We start from the raw sequence: 25821 nt of genomic DNA, 5'->3' as shown, positions 1-25821 counted from the left end.
GACGCCTGTCCTCTGCTCCCTTCTTCCCCGAGGTTCATCAAGAGCTCACTAGATCTTCTCCGTGATATGTACTCTGTGATAGGTCACAACCTACGCGCTCCCAAACCCACTATTGCAAATGCTAGCGGTTATGGGCCCGCTCACACCCTACGTGCACACAAAGACACTATCAATGCGAAACCCCTATTTTTAACTCCTCACAAATCGTACATTTTCCTCCTCACAATGTTACAATCAGAGACGGCACCCTGCTGCCACGCAGCATGCTGTCTCTGAGAATAAAGCCTTTACCAGCGGAAAGCATTATTCCACCACCGCATTTCAGCCCACATCCCTTGACACCGGAAACACTCGCCGAGAAACCTCATGTTTGGTGCAACATCCCTGGAATTTTGGAATGGATCATAAACGTGATAAAAAAACGGCTAATCTCTCAAGTACGCTCGCAGGCCTCCCCGGTTAAGGGGCATAGTACACTGACAGGGGTTCCGTCCAATCAGCAGTAACTACCCCGGTCACACAAAAGACCTACATTTTTTTTCTGGTTTTGACCGATTTGTCGTTGTGTTTTCTGACTTGTTATTTGGTTTCCGGAATTGTTGTTGTGCTTTATGGTTTGTTAATGTGTTTTCAGATTTGGTGTTGCGTTTTCAGATTTGTAATTGTGATTCAGGATTAGTTTTTTGGCTTGTAGATTTGTCGTTTTGTTTGGCACTTTACGGCTTCCGTAGAAATATGCTCCACAACTTTAATCATAAATGAGCAACGTTTCGACCGTCAACATTGCTAATTTACTATTAAAGTGGAGGAGCATGTTTCAGTGTGCGGGCACTTTCATTTATGTTTTTGTCTTGCACCTGAACCCTTGTGGGGTGTGGATGTGCACACCTTTCTGTCATTTTAGTTTCCTTTGATTATTGATCACATTCTTTTTTACCAGTGTTAGGTTAGAGAGATACTTACATGAAAATAGTATCAAGTCTTGTAACGTCCCATCAGCTGCAGAAAGTGCTGTTTATCTCAAGACTCTAGTCTAATCATTTCCAGCCAAGTAATTTGATATAATTACTACAAGAGCCATCAGAAGAGAAACAGCCTCTCTGCAGCACTGCAAATATATCTGGCTCACTTTTTACGTCCAGCTGGGAAAACATGAGAATTGCTCCAATTTGTAAAGCTTTTTTTGTTAAAAAAACACTGTTTCCTTGTGAATGGTTTAACCTTTTTACTGGCAACCTTTAGACTGTCAAGTTATATGACTGAGTCCTTATTTAAGTTCTGGACTCTTTCACGTTTTGCTGACACATCAAATTGGTCACTTTTTCTGCAGTCTCGAGGCCACTCGCCGATATTGTTGCAGGAAGCTGACAATTATAAATGTAGAAAAAGTAGATCTCATTGTCCTGGCGCCTTTCATGTGTCAGAATATTAAAAAGAGGCTCCAAGATCAGCCCTTTTCTACTGATGACGTTTTTTCTGACCGATATTAAAAGCTTTCCGATCTTTAAAGAGCTCTGTGGTCGCTACCTTGAGCTTTCCCTCGGCTTTATCCTGCACACTGTGGCTTAACAATGTCTCTTTCAATCTTCGAAGAAAGCAATGCTTGTGTCTCTTCTGCAGAACGACAGACTCAGACAGACTGATGGGATATGACGGCTGTATATTGCCATTTAGCGTCACTTACAGTTTGAGGTGTTATGGAACAGTGAAAATGTTATGTGTCATATAATTAAAGAATGAAATCATTAGTTTCATCTTAAGTAAATAGTTAATTTGCAAATTTTTCAGTTTATTGTGGAAACAACAGAACCACGCTACACATTTCTTCTATGATGTAACAAATTCCTAGACTAGTTTTTTTCTAATGTTTTTTAGGCCTCTAATTGGCTGTTTTGAATGTGTTTGCAGAATAAAGATTATCCCTGATGAAAGGAGTCGAGCGTTTAGCTCGAGTTCACTAGGGTCACGTCCTGATGATGACAGTAAACATGGGTAAGTTGTCCTCTCTCGTCTCTTTCTCTCTTCTCCTGGTCTTTCACTTTCCCTTCCCTTTTGCAAATTCACAGCATACACACTTCCTGTAAACAGTCCCTTTGAGCAAAGCAAAACGGAGACTATTCGAGAAATACATATTTAAACATATTAATAACTTTGCTTGTTTTAGTAGGGTTATTTTTCCGGTCTGTTGTTAAAAACACATGTGCCATTTCACAGACATTTAAGATCAACGTATTGAAATTGTACACTTTAATCTATGTTTAAAAGCGACTGCAGTATAAAATTAAACTGTATTTTGTGGCAGAAAAACAAATGACCCGTACTAAACATTACATCATCAAAGGGGAAATTTTGCCAGTTAGTTCTGCATAATTGACTGTACGGCATTCCAGAAAACCATTAATGCACAGCACATTAACAAAGTACAACTGAGAAAACCATTGGCATTTTCTTTTCTTGCAGTTAAAATACCTTTTAACACTTAAAAACATTTGGGCAAAGACTTTTTATTCGTGACTATTTTTAGTGATCTTGCAAATTAATCTTTGAACCAGAGTTATGAAATGATTCATATAAATGAACAAATTAAACAAATTCACAGAAATAAAGCAACACACTCTACTTTAACTCTTTTCCTGCTTACGTTCAGATTCCGAAGATTTACCTAAACAGCATCTTAAAGGATAGTTTACCCAAAAATGACAATTCTGTCATGAATTACTCACCTCATGTTGTTCCAAGCCTGTATACATGTATTTGTTTGGTTGAACACAAAAAAAGATATTTGGAAGAACGTTAGCAACTAAGATTTCTGGGGCACCATTGACTACCATTAAAATGGTTGTCAGAGGTGCCACAGAACTGTTAGATTTTCTAAATTCTTCAAAATATTTTCTTTGTCTTCAATAGAATGAAAAACAAATGATAAAATACTTTTCTACTATGGTAGTCAATGGTGCCCCGGAAATCTCAGTTGCTTACACTCTTGCAGATATCTTTCTTTGTTTTCAACAGAACAATGAAATGTGTACAGGTTTGGAAAAACTTGAGGTTGATTATATAGAATGTTCAATTTTGGGTGGACTATCTGATAACACTCTCATTCTCTCAGGTGTAATGATGCAGTCTTAAAGAGACTTAACAGCCAATTAAAAGAACCATTAAAATAAATGGTATTCTCACAGTGTTGCTTAATTTTATATTCCATCAATGCAACTATAGAGTGAATATTCAACATGTTGCCCATCCTTAATAATCAGTTATTTGTTAATCAGGATTACAATGACATATGTATGTTTGTTTACACGCTCAGTCAAGACACCTGATTTACATTGAATCAGACATTGACAAATGGTGTGTTCACATGTGATACTGTTCTAGTTGATCACGCTATAAATAGACAGCTTTGTGACTTCAATTCCACACAAACTGTTTGTCTGATTGTCATTTTGTGTTTAATTTAAGCATGCTTGTGTCATTTGTAACTCTTGACTTTGTGTCTGCAGATGGCGGTCTCCAAAATGGACCCGGACAGCACAAGAACTCACAAGGTTTGTCATTTGTTACTCTTTTAGGTTCATTGCTATATACCAAGGCTTCTTAAGAGGCATTAGTGGTGATGCGAAGTGTGCGGCAACAATGATGTGTCGTTGGCACAGTTACCAAGGCACAAACCAAACACAGACACGCCCACTGAAACGATTACATCATCAGCATTATTGTACTGGTTGAACATAAACCAAGTGTTTGCACAGGGAAAAAACCATATGGAAGGACATGTGTAGGTCATTTTTAATAATAATTCAAATTATCTTGCATAAAAATTAAAGGGTAAGTTCCTCCCAAAATCTAATTTGTGTGATTTTTTTTACCCACATGACGTTTAACATGTTCACTCAAATAAAGATATTTAGGTGACATCTGAGAGATCTCCAGGCCTCCTCATCAACATAATGCTTTCTGTGTAAATGGACAGCCAAAATACATATTTTTTGTGTAAACGGCCTCTGAGAATAATCATTGAGAATAAGAACAAACTCAAAAGCTAAACACCTGGACACATTATACAGTAGTAATGAGAATTGATATGCTGAATTGTAATCAAAATGATGTCATAATCTAACAAAAATCAAAATGGTCCAATTAAAATATAATTTCTTATCACCCTCCTAAACATTACCTCTTACTTTTTCGTTTGATTGTAAGATAAAACAATGACATGAGGAGGATATGACGAGTCTGTGCTTGTTTCAGTGTATGTGTAAAGAACGAGGGCAGGCAGGGAATCATGGGTATGTTAGCAGTGATGAAAGGAGATTGCCAGTGGATGTCATCTCAGCGAATGCTTTAGTGGTGACGTGTGCATCGGTGCTGGGGAAATCCCCATTTTCATTCTCTTAAGCTCGCCCTGCCAGGGACACATCAATGCACACAGTCACACATGCAGCTGTCCTGAGGAACCTTTCCACATATAGGACTTTTGATCCATGGTGACACAAATAGATAAAGAAACATTGCGTGACAGCTTATCTATGCTAGAGACAAGTCTTGATGATAAATTGTGAGGTCGGGTGAATTTTCTCTTTTACAGTTTGAAGTTTATGGTGGTGATCTGATTAAAAACAGATTAAAACAAATGTATAATACCCACCAAGATGAGCATGTTAACTAGGAAATGCATTCAACTGTTCATGCATGCAGCCGCATTTTCTGTGCGCATACACAGTCAGACGGTGCTTGAATACTGATCGACTGAGTTGTTACTCTGTACTACTAATACTGCAGGAAGACTGGTATGGTGACTTTATTTTTATCAACATAACATAAGTATCGGTTCCTTATACGCCCCGGTCTATATACTCTATCTCTTTGTGTGAGGCTGGCTTTGCATTTTATGATATGATGTCATAGGCTGTTGGCACCTACTGGTTCTTGTTGTAATGCAGTGAAATGTGGTTCCTGTGTGGGCCTCATGCTGACAAAACAAGAGAGAGACAGAGAGAGGTATAGCCATAAAGGATAATAGTCAGCAGAGAAAGACATTAAACAGGAAGCTGCACAGTAAGGAGAGGAAAATACAGAATAGTCAGAGAGAATGAGTCAAATGCAACTGGAGAGGAGAAAGACATGGAGAGAGATAAGAGTGAGAGTCATTCAGCAAGAGAGAGAGAAACCTCCAAGTTTTAGTCTTTACTAGAATAGTAAGCTTTAATGAAACTACTTTTTTCATGTATTCTTTCGCATTAAAGAGTAACACAAAAAATGTTGCACTGCATGTGTCAATCATTGGAAACTCATTTAGTTTGGGACTTGAATTAATTCATTTGATTGGATGGAAAGATGTCAGGCTGAGTTACTATTGGTTAAATCGATTAAATCTATCCCCACCCATGCTGCCTTAGTTTTATCAGCGGTGTTGTCATTTTGGAAATTCATTATATCCTAATAAAACTATATTTTTCATTAATGTAATATGCTCTGATGGATCATGTGATTAAAATAAAATCTAAGTCGGCCCACCAAAGCTCCAAAATATCAAAAGTGTTAATAGACTTTCACGAAATGTGTGACATGCAAGTAAATGGGGGCCAGTTAACAACATTATTCAAAATATCTTCTTTTGTTCTACAGAAGATAGTCATACAGGTTTGAAATGACAAAAGGATGACTAAATGACGGATTGTTTATTTTTGGGTGAACTATCACTTTAATAGGGCCCTTTGATTTCCGTGATGCAGAAAACACGGACGGAATTGCGTAATCCAGACATAAAAACAGAATTTACCGTATAACACGGATTGTCACGGAATATGACAAATTTAGGATGAAATCATTTTCAAAACCCATTATAACCCATTTACAAATACCTGTTCTTTGCCATGGTTTCATTAACTGACAAATAAAATGACAGAAATGCATATTCCCTGTTTCTATGAGGCGCCGTTTAGCCTATGTGTGATGACGTTACGTAAGTAAGGCGCGGAATTACGCCATATTTATAAAAATTTATTAAAAGTTGAGACGATCATGTCCAAGAGGCCATCTGAGACTGAAGTCTTCCAAAAAACTGAAAAAGTTGTACTACATAAAGTACTGCAGGCAAGGAAGATCCTTCTTCAAAGCCACTTACCTCGCGTCTTTGAGCAACACACACATGGAAGCCGTACTGAGCAAGATCAGTGATGGTTGATGAAACGACTGACATTCGGGATCGCAGCGTTTTAAACATTGTTATAGGCAAGTCAGTAATAATTGGGGATCATAATAAGTATAATAACAAAAGTAATCATCTAAAACTATATACACAATACATTTTTGTACTAATTTCCCTTCTGGTATTTAAAATTCAATACATAGAGGCAGATTGTTGTTGCTGCGAGAAATAAATAAAACATGTTATACTAGGTATAACCATTAGATGTAGTATAGACCCATATAAACAACAACTTGTGAATATACAGTCCTGTGTAGGAAAAATTAAAACGGAAAAAATGGAATCTGGGAAAAAATAACACGCAATTTGTGAAAAAATAAACCGGATTTCATAGGGCCTACTTTAATGTTAGCCAATCTCCTTATTTGACTACTGAGCGACTTTCTACAAACTTTGTTCATAATTTTTCTAGTGTCATTTTCTTATCATATCTTCTTGGTATGATGTTCTGTCATCATGTCAAGTTGAATGGCAAAAGAGGGAGATAATAAAGAAACTCGACTGATCGGTAGGATATCTGCCAGACCGCCGTAGGGTTATCTCATCTTCAAATAAGCATGATTCAGAAGTGATGTACTTATTGTTGCGTCAGTCGCATTAAAGTTTCATGTACACAATTTACAAACCCACAAAATTAGATTTGAATTTGAATTCCCATCTTGCAAGCTGTAGTAGACTGTATTGCACTCGACTATGCAAGTGGGTTCTTGGCTGTATTCCCATTATGATGCTCTTCAACGTCATTTGATCATAACTTGATGAATAATTGCTGTCAGGATCAATAAAACTTTTCATCAAATATCTCTCTCAAATGAATGCTTGTTTATCGTCAGTTTACGTTAATTGCAGGCAAAGCAAATATAAATTCTATAATAACCTCATTTGCATAGAAAGGACCTGTGTTTGCATTTGGAATGGCTTGAAATAATGGCATTTAAATGCTCACCGCGGCACATTTAGTAACGACAGATCTCGGGTGGTTTAAGGATTAGATGCACCCAAATGCCGTACGGACAAGTGCCAATTTATTGAATATTGAATGCTTTAGAGGATAACTTGAATCACATACCCGTTTTTCTGCAGTTATCATTGTTGTTTTGCAGACGCTAAACTACTTCAGTGATATTAAAATAGAAATGAGGTCAGACAGAGAGAATTGTGTGTGTGGGTTGTGAACCCGTTGTGAACCCGTCTAATGGTGGTTGCTGCTGTGGAAGAGCAGCTGTGTAGCGAGACTCTTGCTGGTGTCAAAATCAAGAATCCCCCCCCGGCTCCATCTGCTTTTACAAAACCTACACTACCTTACCCAGCACTCCTCTTCCCCATAATGCCCCTCTGCCTCTCCAAGGATGCAATACAACCCCCTTAAATGCATGATTGTTATTGAACCAGCATTACTGGTTGAATATCTTAGATCAACATCAGTAAGTAGTATCAAGCGTGATCTCACAGGAATTTGTAACTGTTTTACGAAGAAGCTAATTTGTATGAATTCGTTCGATGTGAATCGTACAAAAATGTCAGATTGGTATAAATTATAAATATTATATTTATGCATTTGGCACATGCTTTTATCCAAAGCAACTTACAGTACATTGCATTATACTATACATATTATGAATTATAAATGCACGAAACATATGATTGAGATTGCACAAATTCCGTATGAACCATTGTAAAATAATTGTGAATTGCTGTGAGATTATGTTGTAATATATTTGCTTGTTGAATGTTTAAATGAATAGTTTACCCTAAATTGAATATTATGCTGTACAAAATAAGATATTCTGCATCATTTCCAGTCCATTCTTTTACACACAATTAATGGGAAATAGCGCCATTGAGCTCCAAAAACTACAAAAAGGACCATAAAAGTCAAACTTTTGGGGCATATTCCAAGTATTATGACAAACTTGACATTATATGTCAATGTTTTTGTTTGCATTTCATGGAAGAAAGAAAAAAAGTATTTATTCACTAATTTATTCATATTTATTTAGAATGCTATTGGGGTAAATGAATGATGACATACGCTTATTTTGGTAAACCAGCTTTTTCATGTTTTGTTAATAGTAATGATCTCAATAACTGATCATGTAGGTTTTGTAAAACGCACCACCCAAGAGTCCTAATACACTCCCACAGGCTATGTTTAAAAAAAAAGATGTGTTACTGTGATAAATAAAAGCATGATGTCTGGAGAGTAAAACAGGGGCAGGTAAAGAATAACTAAGACAGGTTTAACCTTTACAGGTCTTTCTAAAAAAACAAGCTTACATCTTTTAATATGGCCCTTGTGATTTAGCTCTGTGAATAAATAAAGCCATAGATAAGAGACTCATACAGTACAAACTCGATATTAACAAGCGTCTTTACCACTATTTCTCGCTCCTTATGACAGTAGAGGTGAATGACCTTCCACTCAGAATGTAATTACAAGTCATACTTAATTGGCCTTATTAGGGCCAATTGATATGTTAATGTTGACACACTTATTTGCATGATTGCTCCCCATTTCCCTTTTGAGGGCAGGTAGCAAAGGAAACGATTGTTGGTTATTTGAATGTTTCATGTGACGTTCAGTTTTTTTTACTTTTGTTGCTTTGAATTCTGGATGCACCGATATGTAAATTTTGGCGACAACGGATAATTCTTTAACATTGGAAGTCGATAACCGATATATTAACCAATATACAGTATATAAATATAAAATTCCCTAAGATTGAAAAAAAAGGCACAAAGTGGACAACTGCTTTCATTTGAAAACATTGACTGCAGAGAACAAGGTAACCATTATTCTCTTTTTCCTGCTGAAATTCATGTACCAAGCCTACCGGTAATTTACACTAGTTAACGCTTCTTTAACTTTTAAACTTTTCTGGTAAGATGTTTATTTAATAAAGAGAGTAACCCAGAAAGTCTAACAAATTGCTTTTGTTCCTATAATTTACACATTCATAAATACTGTATCTTCATAATATTTTTACATCAACAATGTTTTGCTAATAGCCATTAATGTGAAAAATCACAACAGAAAGACAGTACTGTACTGTATTTTAACTGTGAGCAGCGTCCAGCTGAAGAAGTTGAACCAGAGGAAATTATCTATCGGCTATAATATATCGTTTTTTTTGTGGTTCTTTGAAGTTCGTGTGACCGCAATGGTTGCTTTCTTGCTGTGATGCTTATCTTTTTATTGTGTGTTGCATTAGTCAAATTCTCTTTGGATGCTTCTTTTCTTAGTAACACTGCAAGGGTAACACCGATGGTTAAATGCAGGGATCTAAATCTTTAGTGTCATTATAATAGGGATGCACCGAAATGTAAATTTGGGCCGCTAACCTATGATTCTTTAACATTGGAAGTCGATAACTGATAGATGGGCCAATATACAGTATCTAGATATTAACCACGACAGAAAGACAGTACAGTATTTTAACTGCGAGCAGCGTGCAGCTTAAGCAGTTTAAACAGTGGAAAGGATTTATGATTTTTCCGCTATAATATATCGGCATAAATTGTATTATCGGCCGATAACATAAAAAATTGGCATTTTATCGTCTGATAATTTATCGTTCACCCCTACGTTATAATGGCATGTGATTTCTGTTGCCTGGAAGAGCTGTACTGTATGATTAAGCTAATAAATTTTTTTTAAACCTTTTGATAATATGCAGTGTAAATCAATGTTTTGGATTATGTATCATGCATTTTGAGCACAAAAATAATTATATGTAGGCTAATATTAAAAGTACTTTATAAAAACCATACCTACACAGGGCTCTAGAGTGTGACTAATTTGGTCGCACATGCGACCTAAATTCTCAATGGTGCGACTTAAAAAAATCTGAGGTCGCACCGGTGCGACCAGCTGTTCGACGGAGAAAAAAAGTCTCCGCGACTCAAGTCTCCCTGTCACACATAAGTCCCATTACGTGGTCTAAACCAATTAGACATAGTGTAGGGCGGACCCCCCCTCTGATTGGCCGTGGTCCAGATATTCCTGTACGTGCGTTTACATTTGAAATCGCGTGTGGTGCAATCAGACAGAGATAGAGGTGAGATGAAAAGAACGATTGAAAACTTTTTCGATAAGAATCTGTGCAATAATCTTTAACAATGCTCTGACACGGAGCCATCAACCTCCCAGGTTATGCCAAGCATTGGTCCGAAGACGGCATTCGATAATGAGCCAGATACGAGCGAGTCTGAGCCGACTGAAATTAAAAGTGCGAAAGTGTATAGATTTCGGAGTGGCTCGACAAGTTTCCCTGGCTAAGATACAAAGCTGATGAAATAATGCACTGCATTTACTGTAAAGAGTGTGGGAAGACCATGGCCGGCAAAAGTGCATTTGTGACGGGTTCTAATACAATGGTGTCGCGCGCCCAAATTATAGGAGTCATCGCAGATACGTTTAAAAAAAAATGTCTGTGCATGTTGCGAACAGTCCGTATGTCAGTACACGTTCCGTTCCACCTGCACGATCTGTTCGCGCATGCGCACAACGACGTTGTAGAAACCGCTCATGCGCAAATGATGATTTTGTTGTGGGATGATTTACGACACTGCACGATCTGTTCCACGCTTGCGCAGCTTTGTTTTACTTTGTTTATATTTTTTACTGTTAAATGAAATACAATTCTCAATTTACTTCGCTGCTGTCCACCTCGTATCATTTCACTATGCGTTCTGTCAAGTCAGTTTGAAATACTGTAATGTTTCCCCTGACTTTGTAGTTCTTTCTTCATGTAAATTAATAAAGTCTAGTTAGACATATGTGATAAGTTCCTTATTGGCTTCTGTAAATGCCATTGAAGGGATTATTTTACTAATTTAGATTAAATGGATAGATATATTAGCCTATATAGTCCCATACTAATAAATTACTACATTTAAAGTTATCTAGTATTATCAGATTTTACTTTGACAATACTACTGATCTCAGTTCGAAGCACGGTAAGGTAAATAGACATGATACAGCAAAGAATCGCAAAATGGAGTTTGGAGGAAACTGAAGATTTGAAGTCGATAAAAACACTTTATTCCACATGTAACCAAAATCATCCATGTTCATGTAACAACTGTATTATTTTGGATTGGCAACCACATAAACACGTAAGCAACATTTAAAAACATAAGAACAGACTCGCCGTGAACGGTTAGACTATGTAACGTTAGCCTACAAAACAAAAAATATGCTGCCAGTTGTGCCACCTGGCCGTCAAATGTTTCATCGCCTGCGTCACGGTACCAATAGTGTAGGAAAACAATGACGTTTTCTAATACAGTGCAGGTGGAACGGATCGTGTACTGACACCGTACATGGCATTCCTAATCGACGGAGACACAGATGTTGTAAATGTATCTAAACCAACTGAAATGTATTTCAGTTCAGTGAAGCATACTTTTTCAGTAAGTTACCTTTCTTTGGTAAAAAACTAAATTTTTACCAGATTGTTAGTTAATCATTAACAAGTCATTATCGCCTAAATGGGATCCGGTCGAAAATTTGGGTGCACCCAAATTTGATGCTGGTGCACCTAAGAAAAAGAAATAGGCGCACCAGTGCAACCAGTGCAAAAAGTTAGTCTAGAGCCCTGCTACAGCCATACCTATGACTATATATTTGGAAGTCCTACGTGGAATCCAGGCATAAAACGGTCCTGTGCTGTATAATGCAGAATGGTATGGAATCTGTCAAATATATATCTGCTTGTTTTGAGTGTCTAACTCCATTAACACCATCGAGCCAGAAGCGGGCGTGCTAGTGCGTGGCCTGGCACTAGCCAGGTTTATACTGGTTTATTAACTTGTACAGTTGCACATTATACCCTGTTTTAAACGATTTCCTGAATTGCTCAAAGTATCTACTGTAGGTATTTAAATACTATAGTATACTGAAGTATGTGTGGGCAAATATTAATATTCTATAGTAAACGACAGAAAATACAGAATCCAGAAAAATAAATGTGGAAAAAATGAATTTGGAATTTTTACGGAATTTGGGAAAAAATACAACTGACTTCATAGCAAAATAAATCCACATATATAGTTATTATTTAATATACTGTGACTGGCCACATGATGGTCTTTGTGCAGTCTCTTCCTCTCTATGGCAAAATGGTTTATAGTGGGCCGGACTGGAGAGCTAATTGCTGTGCTGGAAATACGACGTGTGTCTGCATGTCTGTCATAAGGGGGAAAACCCTGATAGGATCTAAAGGAAATAGTGGTTGAGTTTGTGTACACCACACCGTCTGTGAAGCTCTGTGACACTTATTCTCACTGTGTGAACATACATTATTTTTCTTCTGTTTTGAATGACATTGTGGTATTCAAATCTTTCATGAAAAACAACAGTGCTAGATATGACCTTACACTTTGGAAAATCCAAACCTCATTTGCACTTTTCTCTAAATATGCCATTGCTTTAAATAGACGCTGAAAGTTACCTAAGAATATGGTAATGAACACACAGACAGGAATGCTATTTTAAAATGCTTTGTGAACCTATAATTCAGTTGAATGATGCAAAATATGGTCTTAAAGGACCAAACACTTAAATTTGGGCAAGGGCTACTCTCAGTTTATTCAGAGTTTTTGAAAACCACATTGTTGAATCAGGAAAGAAGGAATTTGAAACTTTAATGTTTAATATTGAAGTAGTGCAGTTGCAATGTGTTTTTTTAGAATCCATTCAAAGAGTAACATTGGTTTTGTTTTGTGTATTACCAGAAGATGAAGAGGCGCTCAACTCCATAATGAAGGACCTGGCAGCTTTACGCTTCTGCTACCAGCTTAAGCCCAGCAACAGTAACAAGCCCAAGAGCAGAACCCAGGCCTACAGACAGGTGACTACAATAAAATGGTGACTGTAAAAAAATTGTAAAATAATGGTAAATTACTGGCAGTAATCTACTGTTATTCTACAGTATGAATATTGTGAAGTTGCTTAACAGATTTTTTACTGTTAATATGGAAACCAGTATTTACAGTATTTTTTTATTTAACAGTAATATACTGGCAGCAGAGATGCCAGTTATCTTCTGTAATTCTACTGTATGTATACTGTGAAACTGATTTACAGCTTATTACTGTAACTGGGCATTCACACCAAGTGCGTCTCCACCTGACATGGATTTTATTGAGACTTACCAGATTGTTCAACCTCCTCACTCACTTTCTTCCAAGCAAGATCCTTTTTATTCCTGTTTCGAAAAAAGTAAGATGTATCGTACAGCTCCGGGTATCCACATACAGTGACGATGATTTTGTCCTCCATTGTTGTTTCGGATTTCTGCCTCTGCTCGCTAATTCATAATCATGTCACTACTAGAGTAAGCTCTTGATTTGTTAACGCAACACGAATATCCGCCAAAGTTCAAAATTTTCAACTCCCGAATCATGCCTAAATGCCTAAAACGCTCAATTTGTGCTGCGTAATTCACACGATTCGCGCCACAGGTTGTCTATCGGGTCTTTGCATTGACTTAACATGTAAATCGCTCGCTCTTAACGCTTTATTCGTGTCTGGTATGAACGAAGCATAACAATGACCAACAGTATTTTACAGTCATTTTTTATGCCAACAAATTCTGTTAATACTTTGAAATTACTTTATAGCTATATTCTGTCAAAAGATATATAATTTTATAATTTTTTCTGTAATTATTTCAATTTACAAAACACTCTTAAATATGGTGAGGAGAAACAATCTAATTTGAGTAATTTTTCATTTATGCATTTGGCAGACGCTTTTATCCAACGCGACTTACATTGCATTGCACTATACATTTGTTTCTATGTTCTATGTGCAAACCCCTGGGATCGAACCCATGATCTGAGCCACAGGAAAGCAAATCCCAGGGGGAAACATAAACAGACAAAATATGGAGATATGAGGTTTTAGAAGGACCACAGTGGTATTTTAATTTATATTCCAACAGTTGGGTTTGTCTGCTTTTGACCCAACATTGGGTCGAAAATAACCCAGCGTTTTTTCAGAATGCATTTAAAAGAAAAGTCTATGAACTGTTTGGCTTCAATTGATGTTTTGCCTTATTGTCCAGTTTTACCTGCCACTTGACATTAAATAATCCTGTTGCTGTACTGTACAGCCTTAAACAGGATACAGCTGAGAGAGAGACCACTAAAAACTCAACATCCGGACCTTCTGTACAACATAAGCACCAGTATTTTTCTGGCTTGTGTTCATTGCCGACTTTTTCATTACAATGCTGTCACTCCACACAGGACACAAGTCCGTCCTGATGAAAATTGGTTGGCACGCATTCTGTACTCACACACAGTTTCTCTCAGTCTCGTACACACAGCTTGATGTTTTTGACTCACTCTTGGTTGTTTTTTCCTCCTACACATACACACAACAGCAGGAGTTCATTTAAAAACAACACAACAACAATCCCCCTAAATTCTCCCCATGTCAGGTGCACATGAAATGCATAAATCTGCAATATTTTCATTATTTCAGCATCTCCTACTGCATTCATAATGGAGATGGCATTTCAATGTCAACAGTATCAAATGTTTTTCAGCATTGAGAGGGGATGTGTTGTCTTGAGGGGGATTTATTATACAATATCCATCAGTAAAATGGGAGCAAAATGTCTTCAGTCTTCTTTTTTATCAATATGTTGTTAATAATCATTTAATCTGTTTATGAACACGATCGTGTCCTCTCACTAGCTTGTCAAAACGTAAACTATATGTATACATTAAATACTGATTCACTGCAAACAGAACTTTATTTTGTTGTGCTTTGTCCTCTGACAGGATTTGCGGGTGAAACTGGAGCATGAACAAGAGAAACGGTGAGTCGGAACGCTCTGATTATTCCTACAACTCTCCCGGCCCTCGTCTCATTCCTTGTGTCTCATCCCGCCTCTCGTAACACAATTTCTAAGATCTCTTGACACGGCGAAGAACAGAAAATACTGTATGCCAAGTTGCCCAAAAGGACCAGAACGTTCCTAAAGTATTGTGACATTTGACGCAGTCTCTCTCATACTCTTTGGTACTGTTTGGCAGACAGAGATTGAGAAAAAAAAGAGTTTGAACTAAGTGACACACCCTGTTATTAATTTACAATGTCCTGTAGGTCATTCATACACCCACACACTGAACACGTCATTTTTCCCATCTTACGACTGCCAAGACGCTAGCCTTTGCAAAGTATATCCATATGTGCTTTTAGCTAGCCTAACATCTCTTCTTGCTGAGGGTCTTATGCCGGCATTTCCCCTCATATGAAGCCAGTGCTTCAACATAGAAAGAATTTGAAGATGTTATTGAACAAAATTGTTTAAAGGCGGGAAGTGAATTGTCCATTGAAAAGGAAAACACAAGATCTCTTCAGTATCTCAATTGTTTCTCCTGGACCAGAATGCCACAGAGCATCCTGGAAGACGCCAAGGCCTTTGTGTGAAAAAGGCTTGCTAGGTTATGTCATGTCACAGGAAGTTGGTGCTGCATTAAAGGTGACAGACAGCTGGGCAAACGGCTGTTACAGCTCTAATTGGCTGTCGCGAAGGAGGCACAGAAATGTTGTTTTTAACTATCTTATGTTCTGCCTTCACATTAAGCAAACACAGTAAATCAATGAAAATCTTATTGTGTAGAGGTTCATAGCTCTTTCAGGATATTTGACAGGATTCTCAGTTGTTTTATTGAAGTATCAACTTGGTCTAACAATTATAATTAGAAACAAATGAGACCGTTAAATCATGCAGTAAAATAAAAATAGTAAAATATAGCCAGATGGTCAAAGATGTTCTCATGAATATGCAGTAGAATATGTTTTTATAATAAAAACAGGCATGTTATGAAATCAGAAAGACACTTTGTAGCAGTTGAAATACATGCAACTAACAAAACTGTATTTTTTTATATATATTCTGTATAAAAAAGGTATAATCCACAGATACAACTATAAATGTGATTCAGTATTAATTTACAAAATATTACAGCAGTACACTGGTGATGTCAAATGTTATACCACAATACGTATATACAAGTATGTATATTGTTTGATCATCTTATTAATGTACAATGGTTGTACACTCCACGAATACCATGGTATATTTCCTGAAAATACCTTTTTGTGCTTTTGAAGGCTTTGTTTGTGTGATAGAAAGTTATAAAACCTAACTTGCATTAAAAGCTCAATAGACATTAGTTAGCATAACAAGTCTGAATCAATGAGAGTAGCATGTGCCTCGCCAGGCTCAGAGAGATGCAGCCAAACTCTGATGATTATCTGTGCACGCTGAGGAAGGAAAGTCATCTCGCTCCTTACATCCTCTGTTCTCTTCAGTCTTCCGCTATGGGTTTTGCCATCTCTTTCACCCTCATCGTCGAATGTAAACAGACATCTCTAGGAACTCGGTTCATTTTGTAACACCGATCGCAGCTCTCACTGTCAACAGGATTGTTTATCTCAAATCAGTCAAAAAGCTTGCCGCGCTAACTTTCATTTAGCCATGAATAATATCCCAGCTTCTTTCCCAAAATTGCTTTTCAGGTAAAGAAGCCCGTAAAATAGGGGGCCGGATTTAGCCAACAGGAAGGAAACTGATTGGCAAACAGTCACAAATTGTTTGTTAAGGTTTGTGGTGGATCACAGATAAGTGCTTGTTTGTGGGCTAGTAGTTGGCCAGAATGCTTTGTGTTAAAGCAGAAGCTAACTTTCGAGAAAGAGAGGAAAACGTGCTTCCTGATACTTCCAGATCTGCTCCACTTTTTTCTCTCTTTCCACTCAGGAAGCGCTCCATCAGACCCCGGTGTTGAAACAGTGGTCCGCTCCGGGTTGATTTGGCCAAGCACACGCTTGTATACTTTAGACTCTTAAACTTCCCATGTTGCCGAGCATAAAATATACACAATTAAACTAAATGTTGTAATCTCATTAGAAACTAAGTAAGTTTAAGTTCTAATGTGTTCTAATCTCAAAGCGACTGAAAAAAATATATTTTCCATTTTTATTTTCCATTGGGGTCTTTCCTCTCTTGCTTTAGCAATTATGTAAATTTATGAATAGGGCATCATGCACATTTACATTACCGAGTTTACATTCCTTTGCATATAGACCTGTAGTTCTCACAGACATATTGACCATCATCCCTTTATTACAAAACAATGTAAAAAGTATTTTGACTTCAATTTACTTTAAATCTGGAGGTGCCCAAAAGTTGGTTTATTTTAAGTCTTTGTGGTGTTTTCCCTCAGAATCATCCCGTTCCAAAGACCACTGAAGTTTAAAGATCTACTTCAGAAGGTGACGGAGGCTTTTGGGCAGCAAATGGACCTTTACTACACTGATAAAGAGGTATTGAATTGATCCAAGTGACTTTGCATTGTTGACAGGTGGAACCTTGTAAGTCCAAAATCGCAAAAAAAACACACTGTACTGTCATAGAAAATATAGGGGCCACTACAAAAAACCTTTAGATTTTTTATGTACTATTAATAGGTGTTTGCATAAGTTTCATTCTGTGAACTAGTAACAACTTGTTTCTCGAATCTCAAATTAAAATATTGTATTTTGTTTGGGTTTATTTGCAAAAATAATTAAATATATGACGACATTTTTCATTGTCGACACAGGTCATTGTCATATCATTCCTGATAGGGATGCGCGATAAATTATTGGCTATATCAGTATCGACCGGTAAATGGTGATTTTTAATGTTATCGGTATAGGCCTATAATAAAATTTAGGCCGATGTACTATAGCCGATAAATCATAAATAATTTCCTCTGAGCAGCATACAGCTCAAGAAGTTTAAACAGAGTGAAAATATAGTACTGTTGAGTAGCAAAACATTTTTGATGTAGGAAGGTGTACAGTATGTAAATATTTATGGATGTGTAAATTATAGAAGCAAATTGGTTTCAGTCAATAAAATTTCCCACATTGGTATTGCACAGGCCACCACTTCTACTTACTCATGATAACCAGAAACGTTTCTATGAATTGTTAAAGCTTTGAAATTACCTTTAAAGGATCTGTACATGTACGACTTCCTGTTTCTTTAATTGTTGGAATGTATGACATATTGTGTTGACAATGCGCTTCTGGTCTCAGATGTTGCTGGCTTTGAAGTGTCAGGAGGATTTGGACCGAGCAGTTCAGGCTTTGAGCTCCAGCACTGGAATGAACAACCTGCTGAGAGTGATTCTGAAAACACCTCCCAACAACCATGTGAGTCCAAGCCAAAACAAAGACAAGCCACCCAAGTTAAATTCAAAACCAAATCTAAAGCGAGACCTAAACACTCGCAGGGAACTTGAAATCATTCTCAAACCACAAGTTTCCTTTATATCCTGTTTGTTATTTAACCCCGGTAGCTCCAGTGAAAATGCTTTTCATATCCCCTGCCAAATTCTTGCTAAGTTTAACCACATCGTCTGCCAAATATCATGCAAACGTGTTCTACATCTAGCAAAACTCACATATGTTCACCCTCCCAGTTTCTTCAGGTGAGTGGCCAAGACAGGCAGAGCGAGATGAGGGCGTCCAGGTCGCTGGGAGATCTCAAAGCCTCCGTTCTCAAAGGCTCTGAAAGAGTGCGCAAACACTCCACAGGTGCGTCACACGGGCCCACATTCACACGCCCCTCCTGACACGACAAAGGGTTTATCATCCGCTCTGTTTGCACTTTCCTCATAAGGATCAGGGAATGGGATCAAAGAGTGTGGTGATGTCACAGTTGGTAGAGAGAGGCTGGAAAATCATTTTGATATGATCCCTTAGTGTGACAGGCAGAATATTTCTCTGTTCAGAATGGACAATTAAAATGAAGTGTACATATAATCACACATTTTAGAATGACGTAGTTAACACTCGGTACATGTTTATCAGGTTTTGATTCCTGTGCGGTCGCTGTGAAGTGACATAATTTCATCGTCTCAGAGTTTGAGAGGAACTTGTGGAACTAGTTTCAATGTGTATACGTCTAATGTTTGAAAGCGTTCTGCTCTATCGGCAGTGAAGAGCTACACATATGCATCTCTTTCAACACTCCCTCACAAACGTTTTATTTTTGTCATATGGTCTGCAGAAAAAAAAATGCAGAATGGTAAAGTTGTCATTAAATGTGGGTCTGATTATTTTCACGTCAGCGGCCAGTAATCAACAGACCCTGAACAAACAGAGCACACATAGCGATAACCAATTCAACGTGATGCAGCTCAACAATGCACAATCTCATGTTTTCACACCATGTCTTTGTTTTCACATCTGAGAACAGGAAAATGGTAGATCACACCATTATGGTTTTATACTGTATGATTGAGGCTGAGTGTCAAGAATGTGTTTGACAGATGTCAGTATGCGAGTTAGCATTTGTCTTTCTAGCAGGGTGAAGGAGAAACACTTTCCTGTGCTGCTCACATGAAATGGTTTGCTTTATCATTACTTTGTCACATTTTATTAACATAAACCTTAGCAAAGGAAATATATTTTGCATAAAAAATTATTAATATGTCTACTACATACACAAGTATTAGGGTTTACAGCAAAAGGCTGCTTCTTTTATAGAAACCAATATAAAAAACGCCTGTTGCGATTTTCACATTATTACATATGATTTATCGCCATCAAGGTCTCAAGGACCCCTCACCCTGTTCCATTTAGTTGTTGCTGTATACATGGGAGAATGTGTCCTGTGTGTGAACCCCCTCTAATCTGTCCTCAGTGTTGAGGGTGGTTGCTGCCCGGGACTGAAAGTCACCCTCTACGGTGTTGACAGACATAGCTTAGTGCCGACTGTCAGAACTAAATGTACAGCCGAAAACGACGACATAACCAATCCCCAAATTAAAACCGAGGGCTTTTTGGCACAAACGAATACGGTTGTCACTGGATTTTAGTCATTGTGAAATGTTGTACATAATGAATCATGTCAACTTTAGTGATATAATGTGTTTCATATTAAATACCAGACATTGGGACTTTTCGTGCTATAAACCTTAATTAACTAAGTGGGCAAAAATGAAACGGGGGCCTGAAATACCTTAAAACCCACTTACATTAAACAAGTGATTCATCTCACACATTCACGTCACATCCACTTCCTGTCTCTCTCTACAGTTTTTTTATTTCCTCGCACATTTTATTGTCGCATATTCTTTTAATACATTAGATGTGTAATTTCTCACGAACGGTCTGGGCCGGATGTAAAAGCATGACATGATAGTTCAAATCTGTATGACTTTCTTCCTTCCACAGAACACAAAAGAAGATATTTTCAAGAATGTTGTTCACTTGCATTGGTTTTGTGTCCATACAATAGAAGTGAATGTCTGCCGGCGCTGTTTAGTTACCAACATTCTTCAAAATATCTTCTTTTGTGTTCTGCAGAGAAAAAAAGTCATACAGGTTTGAAATGACAAGAGGGTGAGTTGATGATGAAGGAATTTTCATTTTTGGGTTACTATCCCTTTAAGTATGAATTAGACTTCTTAATCGATAAATGATAGGAGGTGTTTAAAACCGTTATCTCAACCATCCAGTCAAGTTAAAATTATTTTATAAATAGGTTTCCACTTCAATCAAAAATGATATTGTAAACCAGATTAATGTGACCGTTTAAAAGAAAAAAGGATGCCTTTGTATATGTTTTGTAGCAAGGGCGCCACCATCTTGAAGTACCGCTGACGGTGACGTCACCGAGTTGGTTGGCTTCATCAGACACAATAGGAGAGACACTGTTAAATACAGGACAGTGGATGAAATATTGGGAAAGATAACAGTAGAGACCGTGAAACATGGAAACTGTAAAACCACAGGATTATCAGAGGAAATATTTACAGTAAGAAAACGAGAAATTAATACAAATTAAAAAGGGGTGTTATTGTCTTTATGCCATAAATTATTTCCGGTTTGAAGTGGGAATTATCGAATTTCCGAGAGCACGTGAAGACAGCATAATTCCTCTCCTTGTTAATCTCTCTCCAGACAGCCGTGTTCTCTCTCCTACTTACAGTTCCTCCAACGTTCTGTTTGCGCATACCTGTCACTCACACTCATCCTTTACTGTTCCGTCTTTTATCTTTGGGATCTACCCCTGCACACTGCTGTTCATGAAGAATTTATATTCCTGGAAGATTTTTTGCATCAGACCAAGCGATGTGTCATGCAAGCGTTTTCCTGTCTGTCTGCAGGCTCCCTGAACACGGGCCGCACCTCTCCTCCTCCAGGCAGTGTACCAGAAGAACAGCAGCAGATCGCGCGGCAGGGGTCCTACACCAGCATCCACAGCGAAGGAGAATTTATCCCAGAAACATTCGATTCAAATGTAAGATCTGCTTTCGGTATTACATTTATCTTCTTCAGTTACACCAGGGCTTTTCACACCATAATATAGGATAAAGATTCGCTATTGATAAAATTATAGAACGCTATGAAATAATGGGTCTGTGTGTATGTGTGAGGGAGTGGGGTAGATGTGTGAGGTTTTGTGTAATGTTTGGCGTATGTGGGCGTTTGATGTTTGTCACCTCGTATTTTTTTTGTGTTGAAGATATGTTAGGGAGACAACATTTTGCTGGGTCAACATTTTTTAAAAGGCTGGTAAAAGGCCACTTTTAAGACAAAGTTAAGCAACATTTTGCAGTTGTAATAAATTCATAGATATAGAATAAGAATGGCAACCCAAGTGTACAAATAAACAGTGTGAAGGCTGGAAACACGATTTTCCAGGTATAAAAATGAACGCCAGGTTTACACTACACAATACAATTTTGTGAGATTAAACATATTGTCTTAAATGGCACGCATGATCTCATTTAGAAAACGGAACTAGCATATGACTGCCAGAAATAAAGATGTAAACAAATACATTTACATTACATTTATGCATTTGGCAGACGCTTTTATCCAAAGCGACTTACATTGCATTATAAATGCATTATACTACACATTTGTTTCCAAGAATGTGATTGTGTAAATAAAGGCAAGTGAAGCGGAAGCATCATAAAGGCAATAGTATGAATTGCGTCATTTCCCCTAGCAGCATGTCTCTTTTGTTTTGCTCTCCGTGCTCCTATTGGTCATCGCAGAATTGTGAGTCAGACTGATCATGTGAAAAAACAATCAGTGCATCTCTAGTTAAGAATTACTGCGTGCTAAAAATTGCAAACGCCAAATATAGTGTTTTTATATTCTCTTGTATTATTTTGTACAGTTATTTGTATAAAAGGATCACTATCTTGTGCAATTGGTCACTTTACAACAGGGGAAGGAAAGCTTGAACATATTACTGGTATTGGGTCATGGAAAATCTTACGTCAGTCGTGTAGTGGGCTAAGGTTCAGATCTGCTGTAATGCAATGCAATGCAGCGAGCTGATGTCATCGATTTCTTTGTCTGTAGATCATGGAGCCGTTTGGGAGTGCTAATGGGTCACTTTCCAGCAGCTGTCAATCATTGGATCAAGCGATGGACAGGTAAGCAGATCACCTTAGTAACACACACACATTTATTATTTTTTTTGCTCAAATCTGCACATTTACGTAAAATATTACGTGAAAACCGTTGAAAAATTTCAGCTTCAGCCATTAATGAGCATTTAGTAATAATTACGGGCAAAGGAGATGTCTGATAAATGTGTCAGCTGCCTAGAAAGGAAATCAGGTCGCCGTACAGGCCAACCAGGAAGCCCCAGATGTCACCATGGCGACAGTTTGCTAATCTGGACGCCTGGATTCCAGGGCTATCGCTGGACGCCTCTGCTCGGCTCGGCTCAGAGAGCGAGACTGGGAGAAAGAGTGGCTTGATCTCGCCGATCTATTCCGTTATCTGTTGCCTCGCCAGTATTGTTCTAAAAAGAGTCAGTCAATAATGCAGTGCGAAGAGAATGAGAGAAAAACAAACACAGGGGAGACAAATAGAGGGAAAGAGTGAGATAGACAGAAATCCATGTCTAAGAAAGAAAGCAGGAATGAAATATTGAAGCCATGCTACCTGCACAAGTCTTATCTGGCTTTTAGCTCTCAGAACAATGGCAGGAAACAAATGCATGGAAATTTTCCCCCTCTCTGCGGGGTGTGTGCCCGTTATCCGGGGTCTCGCCGAACCCCCCGCACGGTGCTGACGTCAACCTGGGAGCGAAATAAAAGGGTCTGGGCAGAAAACAATCACTCCTGCAGACGCTCTTTATGGCTCATTAACTCTTAATGTTTTTCTTTCATTGACGTTACCTGTGAGGATTTGTGCACATACAGTAAGCTTGTTATCTCCAGTAGAAAATCAACGTAAAATTCAGTCCGTTTTAATAAGAAAAACTTGTTTTTTTATCTGCTGAGTTTGCAAATATCTAATGGGACTGCTAAATGTCCACTGGTTGCACACTTCAGATTTTCAGTAAATTCAGTATGACATCTGGCATCTTGTATCATGAATATTCATAAATATTAAAACATATACTGCATTTTGCATACCAGCTAGCAAGGTTTTTGGTGGGAGGGTTAGAGCTAACTCTTGATAATCCAATTTTCTGTGAATAAAGTAAAATCCGGCCCTATATCTTTTAAACTTAAATATACTACTATATGTTTAAGTTATGTCACATTTGCGCAGTAAAATGTGTTTCGGGTAGTCGTGTTATTTTTACTTTATTTTATTATTAAATATGATGATGAGTAAGCCAATTTATGAATATAATTAAATAAATAAAGAATTAAAAAAAAGAATTAAAGGTTTCAACATTGTTTAAAAAATGTCCAGCAAACCAAACAAATCCAGCCCTAAATCTTTTTCTTTTTAAATATGCTTATGTCACGTTTGGTTATTTTATTTCATTTGATGATGGGTGATAAAATAAATATATACAGTAAATAAATATCAATAATAAAAGTCACAATGAAAAGATTTTGGATCCACTCTATATTACATATTTGACTGACACTTATAGTATCCATTGTCATTTTTAAAAGTTCACCGAATCCTCTTAAACATCCAAACGTTAGCATGTCAGGTCAGGTATCGGGTATAGACAATCGGTCTCTGTCCTCAGCATAAAGACAGGTGGCAGACATCTCTGCTGTCCGTTAGAGTCTGTTGGGACATTGGGGACTGTACAGTGTTGGAATGTAGGCCAGGCAGACCTCAACACCGCACACAAGGGAATAACAAGCAAAAATAACCTGTCATCTCTCCTCCTCTTTCCTCCTTTCCAGCCCGCCTTTCTCCCAGAGCAACCGGGACAACAATTACATGAACCTCAACTATGAATACAAAGGTGAGATGTGCTCGTGAATATGGATCTCTGTCGGAGCTGTGGGGATGTTTTAATGGTCTCTGCTCCTTTAATAAGACTTGCTATATGAAGTCTGTGTGACAGGAGCAAAACGGCTTCATTTAGGGGTGGACTATGGCTTCTCTGTGTTCTTAGTCGGTAATCACATCCAAACCAGACTATAAAATTGTAGCCCTGCTGATTGAAGTTTAGGAGCGGCATTCTGTAAGTGAGGCTCCGTTCCAACATCTAGTGAGCTAACTTCATGTGTACTATCTACATAAGCAGCACTTTTAAGATGGCATCCTAACTGGAGTGATTGATTTGGAACACTCTGCATTTGAAGCAACTTTGTGTCAAACGAATACATTTGTTTACTGAGAATGCAACAGTGCATTCTGGGATTGCCTTCTTTGGCAAATATACATGCTATGCATTCTCACTGTGGTATTGGTGAAATCGTAGAGGGAAGAAACATCACTTCACCGTATGCTCGCCGTATGTCTTTATGGCGTAATACGTTTTCTTGATTTATATTTTGTATGCTTGAAAGCTACAGTCTATAACTTTTACCTCAAAATCGGCATCTTTGTTTAAAACATATTGCAGGTTACTTAAGTTGTGAATCGGGTGGAAGCTATACATTTTGTTAATTTGTAACCAAAATAAAGTTATGCACTGAGCTATTACCAATAATATTGGAAAAAATAAAATGTGCCTTGTTTATTAGTAAAACAGACAAAATATTTTGCAACATAATGCATTATTAGCTTGTCTTTATATTGTAGCTACATGGACAGTTTTCAAGGTTTTGGAACGGAGAGTAGACTTGAATAAAATGAGTCTGAGAGCAGGCGAGCAGAAAAGATTATACTTTCTCTCTTTTCCCCCATTCATTCCTTTTCTTCTGCCGCGCTAACAGATTGAAACTTACTGGAGTGTTTAAAGCAGGAGATTTTCTTTCATGCCTTTCCCTGGTTAGTATTCTCCGTCTCCATCTCTTGCTCTCCCCAGCTCTTACGCTCGCCCGCTTCTCCCTCTGTTGTTTTTCCTCTTGGGTGGCGATCAAATAGAGCAGGTCTCCCTGATAATGAGATAGTCATCTTCCCCAACAGCGAGAGGCCGGTAACACTCGCACACACCAAAAACACGCACTAGCTAGTACTTCTCATGGAGATCTCATCTGTGCAGATACAGAACCGTTTCTATCCTAATAATTCAAAGATTTTTGTGTTATTGACGGCATACTCAGACGTCCATGCACGCACACACGTACCCGTTTCCAACACCGTGTAGAATTCTGTCGAGAACAGGCTGTTTTTTTGCCCTGTTTTGAGAGTAGATTTTTAC

General features: G+C 37.8%; 1 protein-coding gene across 1 annotated transcript in view; it reads left to right on the top strand.

Moving 5' to 3' along the window:
• The window catches only part of map3k22 (mitogen-activated protein kinase kinase kinase 22), a 46134-nt gene that overhangs the window by 9139 nt on the left and 11174 nt on the right, over nt 1–25821 (top strand). The window contains exons 2-11 of the mRNA XM_079447636.1: nt 1909–1992; nt 3504–3548; nt 12950–13065; nt 15008–15045; nt 17459–17558; nt 18318–18434; nt 18704–18818; nt 21398–21531; nt 22608–22681; nt 24413–24474. Of these exons, the coding sequence (XP_079303762.1) occupies nt 1974–1992; nt 3504–3548; nt 12950–13065; nt 15008–15045; nt 17459–17558; nt 18318–18434; nt 18704–18818; nt 21398–21531; nt 22608–22681; nt 24413–24474 (820 nt within the window). The 5' untranslated portion in view covers nt 1909–1973. The remainder of the gene's footprint in view (nt 1–1908; nt 1993–3503; nt 3549–12949; nt 13066–15007; nt 15046–17458; nt 17559–18317; nt 18435–18703; nt 18819–21397; nt 21532–22607; nt 22682–24412; nt 24475–25821) is intronic.

The sequence above is a fragment of the Barbatula barbatula genome (genome assembly GCF_947034865.1).
Source record: "Barbatula barbatula genome assembly, chromosome: 23".
Lineage (NCBI taxonomy): Eukaryota > Metazoa > Chordata > Actinopteri > Cypriniformes > Nemacheilidae > Barbatula > Barbatula barbatula.
The sequence above is the reverse complement of the archived record's forward strand: the minus strand, read 5'-3'. Positions and strand labels throughout refer to the sequence as shown.